The 16,486-nt window shown below is 41.0% G+C and overlaps 1 protein-coding gene across 1 annotated transcript; it reads left to right on the forward strand.

Annotated features, from left to right (window-relative positions):
- The first annotated feature begins 1,525 nt into the window (after positions 1-1,525).
- On the forward strand, positions 1,526-16,063 carry acadm (acyl-CoA dehydrogenase medium chain). The gene is given in 12 exon segments (NM_001292397.1): positions 1,526-1,619; positions 3,764-3,872; positions 5,015-5,112; positions 5,828-5,897; positions 6,925-7,025; positions 7,145-7,225; positions 7,318-7,448; positions 10,780-10,888; positions 12,027-12,167; positions 14,247-14,342; positions 15,105-15,353; positions 15,735-16,063. Coding segments are annotated over 12 exon segments (1,290 nt in total). The 5' UTR covers positions 1,526-1,586; the 3' UTR covers positions 15,807-16,063.
- The last annotated feature ends 423 nt before the right edge of the window (positions 16,064-16,486 follow it).

The raw sequence follows: 16,486 nt of genomic DNA on the forward strand, positions 1-16,486 counted from the left end.
AATGTATGGAACTCACTACCCCAAAGGGCTGTTGACGCTCAGTCCTTGAACATATTCAAGACTGAGATAGATAGATTTCTTATTGCAAAAGGGATTAAGGGATATGGGGATAAGGCAGGGTCAGGTTATTAGCTGGAGTTAGATTAGAAGATCAGCCATGATTGAATGGCGGGGCAGGCTCGAAGGGCCGGATGGCCTACTCCTGCTCCTACATGTTATGTTATGACCTGTGGCTCGTACTTTCTTTTCAGAATTAGATAAAAGCAGGAATGCGTCCCTCCAGGGAGAGAGAGAGCACGTTTCATTCCAGCAATCTTATCGCCGGGATTTCCATGTGTTGTTGTGGTGGTGGTGGTGGTGGAAATCTCAGGTTGGTTTGCACGGTGTGCGGTTTCCGTCTTCGTGTCAGACTGATACCCACACCCCCCCACACACAACTCCACCCCCCCCCCCACCACACACACAACCCCACCCCCCCCACACACAACCCCACCCCCCCCCACACAACCCCACCCCCCCACACACAACTCCACTCCCCCCCCACACACACACAACCCCACCCCCAACCCCCCAACCCCACCCCCCCCACACAACCCCACCCACAACCCCACCCCCCCACCCACAACCCCACCCCCCACCCACAACCCCACCCCCCACCCACAACCCCACCCCCCACCCACAACCCCACCCCCCCACACAGCTCCACCCCCCCCCACAACCCCACCCCCCCCACAACCCCACCCCACCCCCACACAACCCCCCCCACACAACCCCACCCCCCCACACAACCCCACCCCCCCCACACACAACACCACCCCCCCCACACACACACAACACCACCCCCCCCACACACACACAACACCACCCCCCCCCACACACAACCCCACCCCCCCCCCCACCCCCCCCACACAACCCCACCCCCCACACACAACTCCACTCCCCCCCCACACACACACAACCCCACCCCCCCCCCCACACACAACCCCAACCCCCCACCCACAACCCCAACCCCCCACCCACAACCCCACCCCCCCCCACCACAACCCCACCCCCCCCCCCCCCCCCCCCCCACACAACCCACCCCCCCCACACAACCCCACCCCCCCCCACACAACCCCACCCCCCACCCCCCCACACACAACCCCACCCCCCCACACACACAACCCCACCCCCCCCCCCCCCCCCCCACACAACCCCACCCCCACACAACCCGGCCCCCAACCCCCAACCCCACACCCCACACACAACCCCACCCCCCCCCCCCACACACAACCCCACCCCAACCCCCCCAACCCCACCCCCCCACACAAAACCCCACCCCACCACACCCCACCCCCCACACACAACCCCACCCCCCACACAAACCCCACCCCCCCACACAGCCCCACCCCCCCCCCACAACCCCACCCCCCCAAAAAAAAGTCTGTTGACCGGGTTACAGATACACACACACACACAGAGACACACACTGGTGGAGCAGAACTGGAGCAGAGGTTCTGGGCGGGTCCATCATCAGTGTGTGGACACAGTCGATCAATCAACCGTGGGCTGAAGCTGCCCGGACCCGACCCAGCGAGAGAGAGGCCATGGCGAGGAGCCTCAGGAGCCTCGGGAGCCTGGTGAGTGAGTGAGGCCGAGAGGGAGAGGGACCACCCCCACCCCCGGGGGGTAATAGACACCAGGCCCGGCCTAGAGCCCCTCCCCACCCCCCCCCAGGCCTGGTCCTGGTCCTGGGTCCGGATCAAGCTGTAGCTTCTGGGTTCTTGTCGGACTTGACAGCGCCGCTGTGACGACTCGTTTGAGGGAGGGAAGGTGTCAGAGAGTGTGAGAGAGAGAGAGTGAAAGAAAGTGAGTGAGTGAGAGAGAAAGAGCTGAGAGCAAACTGTTGTGTTGTCTCCCCCCCCCCACCCCCACCCCCCGGGTGAGCAACTGCTCTGCCTGACACCCGCTTCATGATGGTCTGCAAGGCTGGGGATCTGCTCTGTAGGATTAGGGCTGGGGGTTTGGGGTGGTGGGGGGTGGGGCTGTGGTGGGGGGGGGGGGTTGGGGGGGTGGGGGGTTTGGGGCTGTGGGTGGGGGGGTGGGGGGGGGGTTGGGGATGTGGGTGGGGGGGGTTGGGGATGTGGGTGGGTGGTGGGGGGGGATTGGGGCTGTGGGTGGGGGGGTGGTTTGGGGCTGTGGGTGGGTGGTGGGGGGGTTGGGGATGTGGGTGGGGGGGTGGGTTTGGGGATGTGGGTGGGTGGGGGGTTGGGGATGTGGGTGGTGGGGGGTTGGGGATGTGGGTGGGTGGTGGGGTGGGATTGGGGCTGTGGGTGGGGGGGGTGGGTTTGGGGCTGTGGGTGGGTGGTGGGGGGGTTTGGGGATGAGGGTGGGGCGGTGGGTTTGGGGCTGTGGGTGGGTGGTGGGGGGGGATTGGGGCTGTGGGTGGGGGGGTGGGTTTGGGGCTGTGGGGGGGGGGGGTTTGGGGATGTGGGTTGGGGGGTTTGGGGCAGTGGGGGATGAGATGTAAATTAAACTACCTTAAAGGGTTGCAGTCTTGGTGAGTAATAGTCTAATGTGCAACCAGTGACCTCTGGACTTGCGGTTGCCCAACACAGAAAGTTGCCTACAGCGAAAAAAACAAGTTGATATCATTTGAACCGGATTGTGCGTAAACTGTGACCTGAAATAATCGGATTAACGATAATATCAATGAATTACAGTGCTCAAAATGTACTCTAACCGAGATGCTATGTAAATTTAACACAACTTCCCTACTTTTGTACTTTATTCCTCTGCATAGAAAGCCAAGGACTTTTGCAAAGTCTTGTGCACCTATACTGCAATGGGTTTATAACATCAAAGGGACAGTCAGCTTCTTTATTCTTCCTCCAAAAGTCATTTTGACCTCACCCCCTCTCTATCTCACTTCAAATCTTATCAGGCAAGTTTCCTTACTCCACACGCCTAATAACAATCCTTCAACAAAAAAAACAATAATAAATTGGTCACTTCGATCCACGACTGTTTGTGGGACACTGCTGTGTGCAATTGGCTGCCGTGTTTTGCCTACAAATTTACAGTATATTCTGTGAAGCGTTTTGAGATGTCTGGAAGACGTGAAAAAGCACTATCTCAAATGCAAGGATTATTATTATTAATAGGAATAATAAGATTCTACAAAATGCAGCCACTACACACCCTACAGTAAATCCTACCAAGTGCTTTTACTTGTCCTCCCAATGTGTAAAGGTGCATAACAAATGCAAGGATTCATTTTATCTTTGCAAACGCAGAACTGATATTTGTAGGGAATCACAACAACCAACTTGCAGAAAGCAATGTTCCACAGAGAATCCTGAAGGAAAATTAGTTGTGGCTAGATTACCAAGAGAAACTCTTCTTTTCAAATAGTGCTGTGGAATCCAATTAATTATTGGATGAACACTTAAATACTGTTGGGCAACTTCTGTTCATCGGGGCTACTATGTTAACCCAATGTTTTATCACGGGGTTAGATCATTCATTTTGTGATAGTTCTGCTTGGTAATTGGACTTGTGACTTTCTTTCTCTCCCGGGGATGCAAGTGGGGCAATATCGATGTGCAAACTGCTCCAAAACATGCAATAGTAAAATGAGTTTTAAGTTCTGCCGAAATGGATATACAATTCAAATTGATAGCAATGTATTCAATGTATTATACAAAATATCTTGCTCTGCATGTGAAAAAAATATATACGAAGTACTTTGAAATGTAATCTTTGAGTACTTCTGTTTTTGAAGGTTTCATTGAGAGCCAGTCTTCAGATTGGTTTGCGATTCTATTCCTCCAGTGGTCGGACTTCTGCATCTTCTTCAGAGGCTAAACATGGAGGACAAGGATTCAGTTTTGGTGATTTAAATTTTGGATAATTTAATTGATATGTTGATAAATAAATAACTTTTATTCCTTTCCTCTCAAGGAAGTTGTGTGTAAACACTGATATTGCCTCAACAGCTTTAACATCTGTTGATTTTTCATTATAATTAGTTAGTGGCAGCTTTTTATCAACTGACCTCTATTCAAAATTGAGTTGGTAGGCTATTTAAGTGGCTTAGTTCATATGAGATGCTTCTCAATTTGAAACTCAGAAATACAGATCAGGAAGGTTCCTTGTTTTACTCCTCAGATCTTGCTGAGTAGTAAATCTGAACTTGTATTGAGCCTGATTTGAATCTGATCGTCCTGGATTCACCAATTCTGTTATCCCACCAGTGCGTTGCATCATTTGACCAGTGGCCTAGATTCTCATTTAAAACTGAAGGGCAATCAATTGGTATTGTAATAAATTGATAGTCTTAGTCATAGAAGTGATGGGACTAGGTGCTTTATGAAATTGAAGCATTCACACTGGTGCGCACAGCATGATTACTTTTCCAAGGTTGAAGTTAAGGCACTTCCTTAAAGTTAAAGAAAAGTCGCGTTACTCTGCATTTCCCACTTGCTTACTTAACTGGAAATGCTTGATACTGAGACTGAGTACACAAAGTGGAAGTAAGTTTCATTCCCCAGAGTTACACCTTCATTTTGCTGATCTCGACATATACCGAGTTTAAAACAGTACAAATTTATTTTGTGTCCCAAAGAACCATTAATGTACAAGGCATTAGAAATTTTGCCCACAAACTGCATGCATTTTGTGGGCAAATCCTGTGAAGCACTTTGAGACCTCTCAATGATGTGATAAGGCACTACATCAATTGCAAGGATTATTATTTTATTATAATTGATGCATCTTCTGACATTGTGCTGTGTTTTGGGTTATTTCTACAACTTTTAAAATATCTTCTGGAGAATCATAGAATCACAGAATTACACAGCGCAGAAGGAGGCCATTCGGCCCATTGCATCTGTGACGGCTCTTTTAAAAGAGCTATCTGAATCAATCCCATTCCCCTGCTCTCCCCCCATAGCCCTGCAAACTTGTCCTCCCCAGAAGAAATTTCTACTTTTTAAGAAACTTTAAAATAAATTTCTCTCTATTAAATCTACAGAATTAACAGAGGAACAGAAAGAGTTCCAAGCTACAGCACGCAAATTTGCGCGTGATGAAGTGGTCCCTGCTGCAGCTGAGTATGACAGAACAGGAGAGGTTAGTCTGTCCCCACGTGTGATATGCATTTCCTTGTGAAAACCTTTCTCACTCAGAGTAAATTCCCATGTTTCGTGTTGTGTTGCATAGGTTATGTAATTCCATAGTGAATCCCAACAATTGCTTTATGAGTTTGAGATTTTTCTCTCCCTCCCCAAATAACTAAATTCAGAGTGTGGAGTCAACATTATCTCTATTTGTTTGTTTTTTTGTTTGTTTGTTTGTTTGTTTGTTCGTACATCCCTTCAACTAACCACTGTTTTGTGTATGATAAGAAAATAAAATGGTTTGAATGAGACAAGGCCATTCAACAATCAAGCCTTTTCTTCCACAAGCTGTGTATCATGCTCATCTGTGAGGTACTGTGATGTAAGTAGGTAGAGTGCTAGATTCTGGGCACCAAATCTACCAACCTGAGCACTAAGTCAGATGTTGAATGAAAATGGCATAACAATACTCTGCCGATTCAGCACATTTTATATGTTCTATGTGCAAAATTAAGGATCAAAAAGATGTTTTCTCCTTTGGAGAACATGCAACGTTGAGCAAACCGATAGATAAGCATGTTATAAACAAAAGGCTTATATCCTTGAATTATGAAAAATGATAGCATGGGGGAATCTAAACACTTTTACCTTATCTAAGAGCATACTAGCTGATATGTAAAACTCCCTAATATTCCATTGTGAATCAAAGCCTTCTTTCATTTCATCAGTATCCTGTTCCACTTATTAAGAGAGCGTGGGAGCTGGGTTTGATGAACACACACATCCCTCAAAACTGTGGTAAGGCTACAACAACTTGTATGTATGTAAATATAAGGATATTGCCTTAGAGAACTTCACAAAGACTGGGTTGGACATTGAGCAAGGGAGGAGGGGGAAAGGGGAAAGTTGATCATAGACTCAATTTGCCCCATCTCTATCTTCAAATTCTGCGTAATCCTGGAATTGGTTTTGTAGACAGGATTTCAAGATAGAGACGAGGAAAAATTGAGGGTTAGAGAGAGGCGTTCCAGAGGTTATCAGTGTAGTTGCTGAGGTCACAATCTGACTAACAGATGAAGTAAATTGAAAATTTATCTTAAAGTAACATCTGTTTTTAAAGGAATAAAATAAAAATGTGAAAGTTAAAATGCAAATAATTATACTTTATCCCCTTGCAATACAGCGCCAAGCTGCAAATTGTTTAACTGGTTTGAAGAAATGGTAGTGAATATTCTGTCTCTAAACCAATTGGAGATGCTTGCCTACAAAACACATGTACAGTCACTACACCACATTCTGTAAACACTCTGAGACATACTGATTTAAAAGGTGTTGTATAAAATGCTAGGATATATCTAGAATTTAAATAGAAAATGATGAAAATATCTAGGAAAGAAGAATTAAGGATTTGAAGAAATTCAACAAATAAAAAAAAAATTTCACTACCTCTTTAAAATTCTGAAAATTTGGGGAGAGGTTAGATAGTAAAGAATTATCCCCATCACTTGGTACATTGACTTTTTAATTCAACAAAATCTTCAGGGTAAGTGAAATCCACTAACTTTTGTTTTAGGAAAAAGCTCAGTATCCATCTCACTAACCAGCAATTAATTGAGAATCATATTCTGAAAAACTGTCAGAATATAAACCTGGAAGCTTGGTTTCATTAACATCATCATTTTCAGTGTGTGTGGGGGGCGGAGGGGGAGGGGGTGGGCAGAGGGCTGCCTCCAGTACATTTCATTATTATATTCTGAATGCGCTGCTAAATTGGCCCCAATGTTCCTGCTTTCTCTATTTCTTACAAACACTACTTTTATAATAGGTGGTATGGGATTAGGTATTTTTGATGCCTGTCTGATAACTGAGGAGCTGGCCTATGGATGTACTGGTATTCAAACAGCAATAGAGGCCAACTCACTGGGGGTAAGTTTCTGTCGCTTGCTACTGTATATAATCCTTTCTCATTTTAGCTGATGTTGAAAGTTTTTTTNGTGGTTGTTGCAGTAGTGCTACATTTAACTGTTCTCTATTTTTACTTGAAGCAAATGCCAATAATTCTAGCTGGCAATGAACAACAGCAGAAAAAGTACTTGGGACGGATGATTGATGAACCATTAATGTGTGTAAGTGTGGCATTGTAAACATAGTTTACAACGAAAGGTTTATTGAAAAAGTGATTACAATTTAACAGACTAGTTAAACCTCTTCTGTTTAGGCATATTGTGTTTCAGAGCCTGGTGCTGGCTCTGATGTGAGTGGGCTCAAGACCAAGGCAGAAAAGAAAGGTGATGAATACATTATAAATGGCCAAAAAATGTGGATTACAAATGGAGGCAAGGCCAATTGGTATGTTTTCCGCACTACTGGGTTTGTAACTTTTGAAATAGGGACCTTTTTATCAGTGTAATGACTGTGATTTGTAGCCAAATACGGCAGTGAATTGTCGCTCAGCAATGGCCGACAAACAGCCGTGAAGTGAATGACATGTTAAAATCTGGACTGTACAGTGGGAGAAACTGTTTTGGTTGACGTCTCATCTGAAGGAAGCACCTCCAACAATAAAGAATACCCCCAGCACTGCACCGGAGCGTTAGCTTGACTGATATTTTGTTACAGGGGTAACATTTGGCAAAAAGATTATGCGTTCATTTAAAAAATATTCGGGTACAGAACTTTTTTCCATAACAGTGCATTACGTAGCTAGGGTTTGGGGAAGAAGAGTAGCTAATTCAAATGGGATGACCCTGCAGTGGAACTGACCATCAATCAATATTATTTTAATCCTTTTATTTGCATTGACAATTGAACAAAGACCAAATAGAAATTTGTCTGATATTGATCAAAGCCAAGTGTAGACCTTTGTGTTGTGTAATTGCAGTCTGAAGCCATCTCACTGGGTTGGGAGTTTCAGCCATGCATTAAGAGCTATTTTTAATATGGGAGAGAGAGAGAAAAAAAGAAAAGAAAAGGTTGCGTTTATTTACTGAATATTCTGCTGAATAAAACGGCAGCACAGAAAGTCATTTGGAGAATATGTATTTATATTCAATCATACTGTTTTGGAGGGAAGAAGAGACATTATTCTATTTCCTTTAGCAAAATCAGGACAGCATTTCACCTGTAGTGTTTGAATCTTGCTCCGAATCTGCTCAATGACATTTTGCTTTTTAAATAATATATATGTATTTCGGATAATGTGGCACTGAGCCATGCATTTGATATAGCGCTTTTCACGTCGGGAGGACGTCCCAAAGCGCTTCACAGAACACACTGTAAAGTGAATTGATTGTATATTTGTGGGCGAACGCGGCAGCCAATTGCGCACAGCAATGTCCCACAAACAGTCGTAGATTGAAAATGACCAATTTTATTATTGTTTATTTTTGGGGGAGGGATTATTATTAGGCATGTGGAGTAAGGAAATGCAAGGATTCTTCACTGAGCCATGCAGACAGCCATACCCCAGAACTCTGAACTCTGGCTTTTGCTGAGGTAATCATCTGGGATTACAATTAAAATACTGCAGCTAGCCTCAGCATTACTGGACTTGAGAGGACTGTTTCAGCCCTTGGAACTTAATCCTAGTGAACTGTAGAGTTTCCTGGCGCAAATATGCTGTAATAATGTTTGAATTATCAGTCTTCCTCTGTGAATATCATCACACATCATGGGGAGCACATTGACAACTGACAACTAGATTGACAGTAGCTGCTGATAGAAAATTCATGCACAAAATTTAAACCCAGAGATAGTCTAAATAATAATAACCAGTATAATCATTGAATCTTAGGGTTTAGATGCCAGGCGTAAACTAGTCTTTGCTCACACAGTTTATAATACAATTTCAACCTCCTGATATGATTATGCCCCTGAAATGACACCCAGAATACTATTTAATAAAGCATATACTGGACATTTGATTTTTCTGTGATTAGTCACAAATATCTTTCAATGGTCTTCTATGAATGCTTCTCACAGCTGTGAATTCATTACAAAAACCTACATGAGGCCTCAACTAAAAACAAGATTAAAACAAATCTAAATAACTTGGGTTTTGTTGATGCGTTTTTAAAATCCATGTTATTAAGGAGTACCTTTGGCCACCAGGCACTAATTGTAAATGGAAATTATGTTGCCATTACTGTATTTAGTTGTCGTTCTGCTGTACATTACCAGTGGTTTATTTTGCTGAGGGAATTTTGATTTTGTATCAGAAATCTTTGTTTGGTGTGACAGTATGATTGTTTTCCGAGTTGTATACATAATAAGTTTAAAATCCTGAGATAAGGATAATCAATTTCAAGGACAAAACCAAAGGCTTTCTGTTTGCCTTATTTGAATTTATTTTGAAGTTTCACTGAAGCAGTTATATGGCTGGCCAGTAGAGATTCATGATACAACGAAAGAGGCTTATCAAAACTGTTGATGCCCTCTAGTGGCTTTATTGTTAAAATACTCTTTAGGGAAAAAAACTTTTTTTTCAAAAATTACTCACATAAAACATCATCAATTAGTTGGTGTTTATGGTACGGCCTTTGGTAGGTAAGAGGAGATTTTTTGGGGGGGCGGGGGNAGGGTATACCAAAGGGTCTCAAAATAAAGTGTCAAAGATAATTTCAACATGATAGAAAAATTGGGTAATGGGGAGAAGAAGTGAAAAGGAGAAAAAAGGTGTGGGAAAATTAAAGTGAGGAAAAGTAAACATCAAAAACGGATTACAACCACAAGAAATGGAGGAGAGAATAAAAGAATTAAACTGAGATTAAGGGTGATGTGACATCAATTATATTATAATTTGAACTTTTTTTGTATTTGTTGATTTATATGAATGTTTTTGCAGAACAGACATTTAGGATAGCAAATTAAGACAGTTTGGATATGATGTTAGGGATGCAATGTTTTAGAAACTTGACGCATGGGATAACTTTTTGTGATTTGGGGGGAATTAAGTTATTTGCCTTTGATTGTCGTATTTCAACAGCACAAAGTATATCAACATAATGCCTTAATGCCGATACTTTTGGATGTACCTTTCTAGTGATCATTTGGTTCATGGCTCAATCCTACTGGAGTTTATTAATGTATCCATTTTTGGCACTGCAGTCATCTGCTCCTAAAAATAGAGGCTGAGGCGAAAGAAAGTGATTTGCCTATGACTGGGCTTTCTCAACCTCATTTTCATTATTTGTTTTGTAATATTTGGGTATTATTAAATTTAACATCTTTCAGCACATGAAATCTGCTGCAGATTTTCTAAATCAAAAGGAACTGAGGACCAGTACTCACAAAAGATTGAAATTCGAGATTACAGGATATTTACACTTTTGAGTGTATTGAAGACATTTCAGAAATGCACTAGCTCAGATATTTTTTGCTTGGGGTCAATTCTAACGGTATCTTGATTCTACTCTAGTCAATCAGTGAGGAAAACCAGCTTTCTCTATTTCCTACAAACACTACTTTTATAATAGGTGGTATGGGATTAGGTATTTTTGATGCCTATCTGATAACTGAGGAGATGGTGATTCAAGGATGGCATCAACAAAAGCATAGGAGCAAGAGATATAGTATAATGAGTGCGTGCTAAATAAATTAAGCAAATAAAATACACCACTTTGGAACTGGATAATTATGCCAATTTTGATAAAATTATTTGCATATTTGTTTTTAACCAAAGGTATTTCCTTCTGGCCCGCTCTGACCTTGACCCCAAAGCCCCTGCAAACAAAGCCTTCACTGGTTTCATTGTGGATGCTGATAGCCCTGGAATACAAATTGGAAGAAAGGTATGTAAGTCTTGCGACAAAGCTCTTATAAAATACCTTCCAGAAATTCATACCCACAACCAACAATGCAGTCTCTTTATCAATGCATTCTGTTATTTCCTCAAACAAATCTAAAGTGTAGAGTCAATTATCTGCAGTAAAGGTTTGCTTAAAGAAACATGTAATAAAAGTACATGGGTAGAAGTTCCACCTGGTCTATATTTACTCAGAGCATCTAGAATTTGTCAAATTCTTAACTACAGTCTTTAATTTGGAATCCAGTTTTTTGAAACAGCAACAACTTCTTGCATTTATATAGTATCCTTCACGCAGGATAGCATGTCAGAGGGCTCAAGTCAATGTTTCAGAAAATGGACTTCAAAATTAAAATTTGCCAAATTCTGCGCAATCTGAAATAGAGTAAACCTAGAACCAGATACACTTTAACAACAGAAGCCATCTAAGGTTTCATCAAAACATTTTGAATATCATTTCCATCTTTGTATTCTGATGTGGAAGGTAAAAGGCTGATCACATCGGGTTTACATTCATGGAGTTTGTACTGCCTACTTGGAGTGCTGTTGGTGAAATGTATCTCTTCAGTGCTTAGTTACATGGATAGAATGAGACAAAGATATTTAGGTACAACTCTACCACTGCTACACAGATGAAGTATGTGTTCTCTGCTTGCCTGACAGATCAAGGGACATTGGCCTCACATATACCCTAATTGAAGATATTTGATAAATCAATAACTACAGGATATAAGGGCTTGCATAGTTCATCCTGAAGAACCTCAATCATGAATTGCCTGTCATCTATACTTTATGCTGTGGACAATTTACTATGGAATATTTCACCACCTTTAGTACCTTATGATTGATTATCTAAAATGATCACAAGTATTCAAGATAGACATTCACAGCCACTACAGTGAATGTAATGTGTACTAAATGCATGCTACCACAAGGTGAAACTTGGTATCATTGGTATGTTTCTTTACAAAAACAAAATCAACAAATACAACATCTTGCTTTTTAGTATTAGTTGTCTGTATTTAATGTATCTTTGTATAAAAGTTAGATTGGATTGTATAAAAAATAGATTATTTTTGATCTTATTTCTGCCTGCATAATCCATGAAACTAATGTCTTGTTAGGAAATTAATATGGGTCAACGTTGTTCAGACACCAGAGGTATTGTATTTGAAGATGTGAGAGTCCCCAAGGAGAATGTCCTACTTGGAGAGGGATCTGGCTTCAAAATTGCTATGGGAGCATTTGATAAAACCAGACCTCCTGTGAGTAAAATGTATTTTTAATTTTACTTGTTATTTTTTAATATTGGGCATTCCCTTCAAAAAAATAATAATTTGGTCACTCAATCCACGACTGTTTGTGGGACATTGCTGTGCGCATTTGGCTGCCACGTTTCAGCAACAAAATACACAGTCACTATACAGTGTATGCTGGAAAGTGAGTTGAGACGTCTCGAAGACGTGATGAGGCGCTGTATCAAATGCAAGAATTATTATTTATTATTATTCCAGGAAACTAATGATTTGGGTAGGCACATAAGAATTACGTGAAAACCTAATTTCTTCTGATATGCAATAAGAATAAATGCCCGATTGTAAGGTACAAATGTCAACCAGTATTTTAATACTGCAGTGACAAAGCAAAACTGCAAGCTTATCCATTCATTTTAAACACACGCCATCTTATAATTCCTCAAATATTTTTGGTCCTAGTAGTCCAAATACATTTCCTTGGATTTGGAAGAAAACTCAAAGCTGTTGCAATTGTTTTTTAATGAGAATGTTACACCCTCTCGAAAACATTTTTAAAGTGACGGGATCTCTCCCTTTCAGCTGCAAGTACTTTTTCTCCATTTCCATCAATGTGGATTTAATTTTATACAAATATGAAACATCATGGGATGTTTATTATTTATAGGACCATGAGTATGATGGAAACTTTGCAAACATGTGGTATCTGAAACCGCAGAGAAAAACAGCTGCTTTAAAAATCACATGCATAAAATGAGTTGGAAATGTAAAGTGCATGAAAATCTGTTATCTCTTTATTCCAACAGTTTGTTTGTTTATGATATAAGTTGATGTGTATTGTTTCTTTTACTGATTTGAAAGGAGGGATAATTTAAACAAGGCAAATAATGAATAATTTAAACATAGTATTTTTAAACATTACAACAAAACATTGACTTGAATGGATGTTTCATCGTAATTACTTTTGGTCCTTGGAGGATATCATTTCCAACTGTGAATTTGTCATAAAACTTATTTGGCCTGATAGCTCAGCAGGTAAGACCACTCGCCAGTATGAAACTGACCAGCCACGCAGACTAGGAAGGCCTCATGTTCTGTTGTTGATGCACGTTGCGCGAGCTGATTGTGAGTAGGAGAATTGCAGTTGCCCATGTTTTTTTGGGTAGAAAAGTCCAAAATCAGCTAGTGTTGTTCTCAAATGATCCCTTGCTGGAATGATGGCTGGGCTGCGATTTTCTATCTTCTCGCCCCAAAATTTTTTATTGAATATTCTGACAATATTTGTTGTCCAGGTTCATATATGGAGAATTCTCCTTTCACTGAGAAACCAGCGAATATTTGGTACCTGTGGAACTATGAACTGGGATTAAAATAGGTTAGGGCTCTTTTGCTGATTCAGCAAATTTATGCAACAACTGAATAACGCACATCCTGAATTTGATTCTCCTGAATTAGGTCATTTCATACTTGTCGGCAATCGGAGATGATAATTAGCCTCTGTAACCCAAATTAGGGAAGAAAAAAATTTAAATATGGTATTGAAATATTGACCTTGCTGGATATTTGCATGTTTAACAATCAGGGAAGAACAGGATCAGACTGTAGGCTGCAGTAGGCCATGGTCAAGTAATCTTAACACTCACTGTCAAGACTCTCACAAAGGCATTTTTAAAGGTCAGTCCTAATGGCTGGAGTTTTGCTTCTCTGTAAGGACCTCCCTCATCTTCCTATCACTACATTATGGAGGACACATTGACTAACGTAAAACCAAATGCAAGCGCTATTCCGAAGCATTGTTTGGAGCCATGTAGTGTGTCTTCATTACGAAGATATGCACTGTAAGCGTTTGGGGTTGACCATAATTTAAACATTTACATTTTTCCAAATCGGTCAGATAATTGTTATATATAATTTTATATTCTAATTTTTTTAAAAAAAGAATAGGTTGTATGATGCCATACAAAAAGTGTTTGTGTATTATTAAGTAACATGAAAGATACTATGTAAATATAAAATGTTTTGTATTATTCATTCGATAATTGAACCAATACTGATTTCTGTTCCATTGTGATGAGATGATTATAATTGCAGGTAGCAGCTGGAGCTGTTGGTTTAACTCAGAGAGCAATCGATGAAGCTACCAAATATGCCTTGGAAAGGAAAACCTTTGGAAAATTACTTGTCGAGGTAGGCTGAGAATTATGTTGGATACCAAAATTAATTGTGCAATATTCAAGAAATGTTGTAGAAAGTGCAGCAAAATTACCAATGTAGGTCAGTTAAAATGGACATTAGCTTGGCTCAGTTGGCAGCATGCTCAACAACAATTTGCATTTATATAGCACCCTTCACACGGGGTGGAGTCCCACATTGGAACTTTGAACTCACAGTCTAAACTGTAACACTCCAATACAGGGCTGGGGGAGAGCTGCACAGGTGCCTTCCTTCAGATGAGACATTTAACTGAGGTATGGGTATTAAAAATTCCATGATACTATTCCAAGAGAAGGGAGTTTCTCGTAGTAACCTGCCCAAAAATCACCCAGATTGGTCATTTGCTTCATGGTTTTTTGGGGGACGTTGCTGTATACAAATTGACTGATCTGAAAATTTGCCATTTTTGACACAGGTGCCAGGAAAGTTCTGCACCAATGTAAAGAATATTCAAGTACCTATAGCCTGTTGCACCCTGATATAGTGCTGGTTGGGATTTGATGGATCCCACCACCATGTTACAATAGGGGCTCTGCTGTAGTCTGTCATGGTCGGTATCATGTTGAATGCTAATAGGTGGAAGCAGATTTATTCCTAGCAGAATGAATTGATGAGGTCACGAACAGTATGCTGCAATTATATTTGGACAATTTCAGTTTGAAACAAAATTAACAAAGCAGATGTTGAAAAGAAATACCCACATTTCAATTTTTGTTTTATATGTTTTTTCCTCAGCATCAGGCAATCTCTTTCCTGCTCGCAGAGATGGCTATGAAGGTTGAACTAGCCCGACTTGCTTACCAGAGATCAGCATGGGAAATCGATTCAGGATGCAGGAATACCTATTTTGCCTCCATTGCAAAGGCTTTTGCAGGTGACATTGCAAATCAGGTTGCAAGTGACGCTGTTCAAATTTTTGGAGGCAACGGGTTTAACAGTGAATATCCCGTGGAAAAGCTTATGAGAGATGCCAAGATATACCAGGCAAGTATTTTTCAATGTACAGGTTATATACTGTACTCGTTAAATAATAACATGACAAGATTTTAATTTTATTATGCTTTTTTTAAAAGAATGTGAATTTAAATTTGACTAAAAAAATCTCTATATAATGTTGTATCTTGGAAGAGGGTGGTTCTTTATTTACTTCATTGCAGTTCTGTAAATTGCATTTTACTGCATTTACCTACAAAATACAATCACTACAATTTACAATAAACCCCATTTAATACTATGAGATATCCTCCTGACATGAAAGGTGCTATATCAAATATAATTATTAAATTGTTTAAATACTTGATTGCTAGTATAGATCCAAAACTTAACATTGTAGTTTTTGTTTAATTAAAATGTTTTGTTTTCTAGATCTATGAAGGAACTGCTCAGATACAGAGATTGATAATTGCACGTGAGCATCTTGCCAAATTCAAGAAGTAAAGATGAATATATACTACCGGGTTACATAATAAAATGCTTATCAATGCAATTTCACTGTTATTTCCCACTTTATATCCATATGAAGTGACTAATGAAGTGGTCAATCTATTTGTAAAAATTGTTTAAACACTGTTAGTCAATGATCATTGGGTTTTTAAAATTAGTTAAAAACTTCATAATTTTTCAAATCTACACGACGACAAATGATTGTCTTCTGATTTTTAAAAATAAAATATATAACTTATGTTCTCTTCACTGAATCTAACAAACAAGGATTCTGAGTTATTTTACTTTCAATCATAGTAAAATAGTAACTGTGAGGAGATGCTGGATTTCCTGAAGACCAAAATCGAGGGGATCTGTTCAGTCGCTTCCGCCCTCCCAACCACCAACCCCTCCCCATCTCTCACTCACGCTCCAGCCCCTACCCATCCCTTTCTCCATACCTTCGAACCTGTGCTGTAATGACTTTGTTTCCAAGCCACAGATCATTCAACAACAATAACTTGCATTTATATAGTCAGCTTCACGTGGGGGCAGTGTCTCGGAGCGTTTAACTGTGACGGGGCCCGACACCGAGCCGGGGGGCGGGGAGTGAGCAGGTGACTGTACGAATGGTCGAAGATCTTCAGTCGTGATCTAAAAAAGGGCAAGGAGGGCGGTAAGACACAGGGATTGAG

Source organism: Callorhinchus milii, unplaced genomic scaffold, assembly GCF_018977255.1.
Source record: "Callorhinchus milii isolate IMCB2004 unplaced genomic scaffold, IMCB_Cmil_1.0 Scaffold5, whole genome shotgun sequence".
NCBI classification, from domain to species: domain Eukaryota; kingdom Metazoa; phylum Chordata; class Chondrichthyes; order Chimaeriformes; family Callorhinchidae; genus Callorhinchus; species Callorhinchus milii.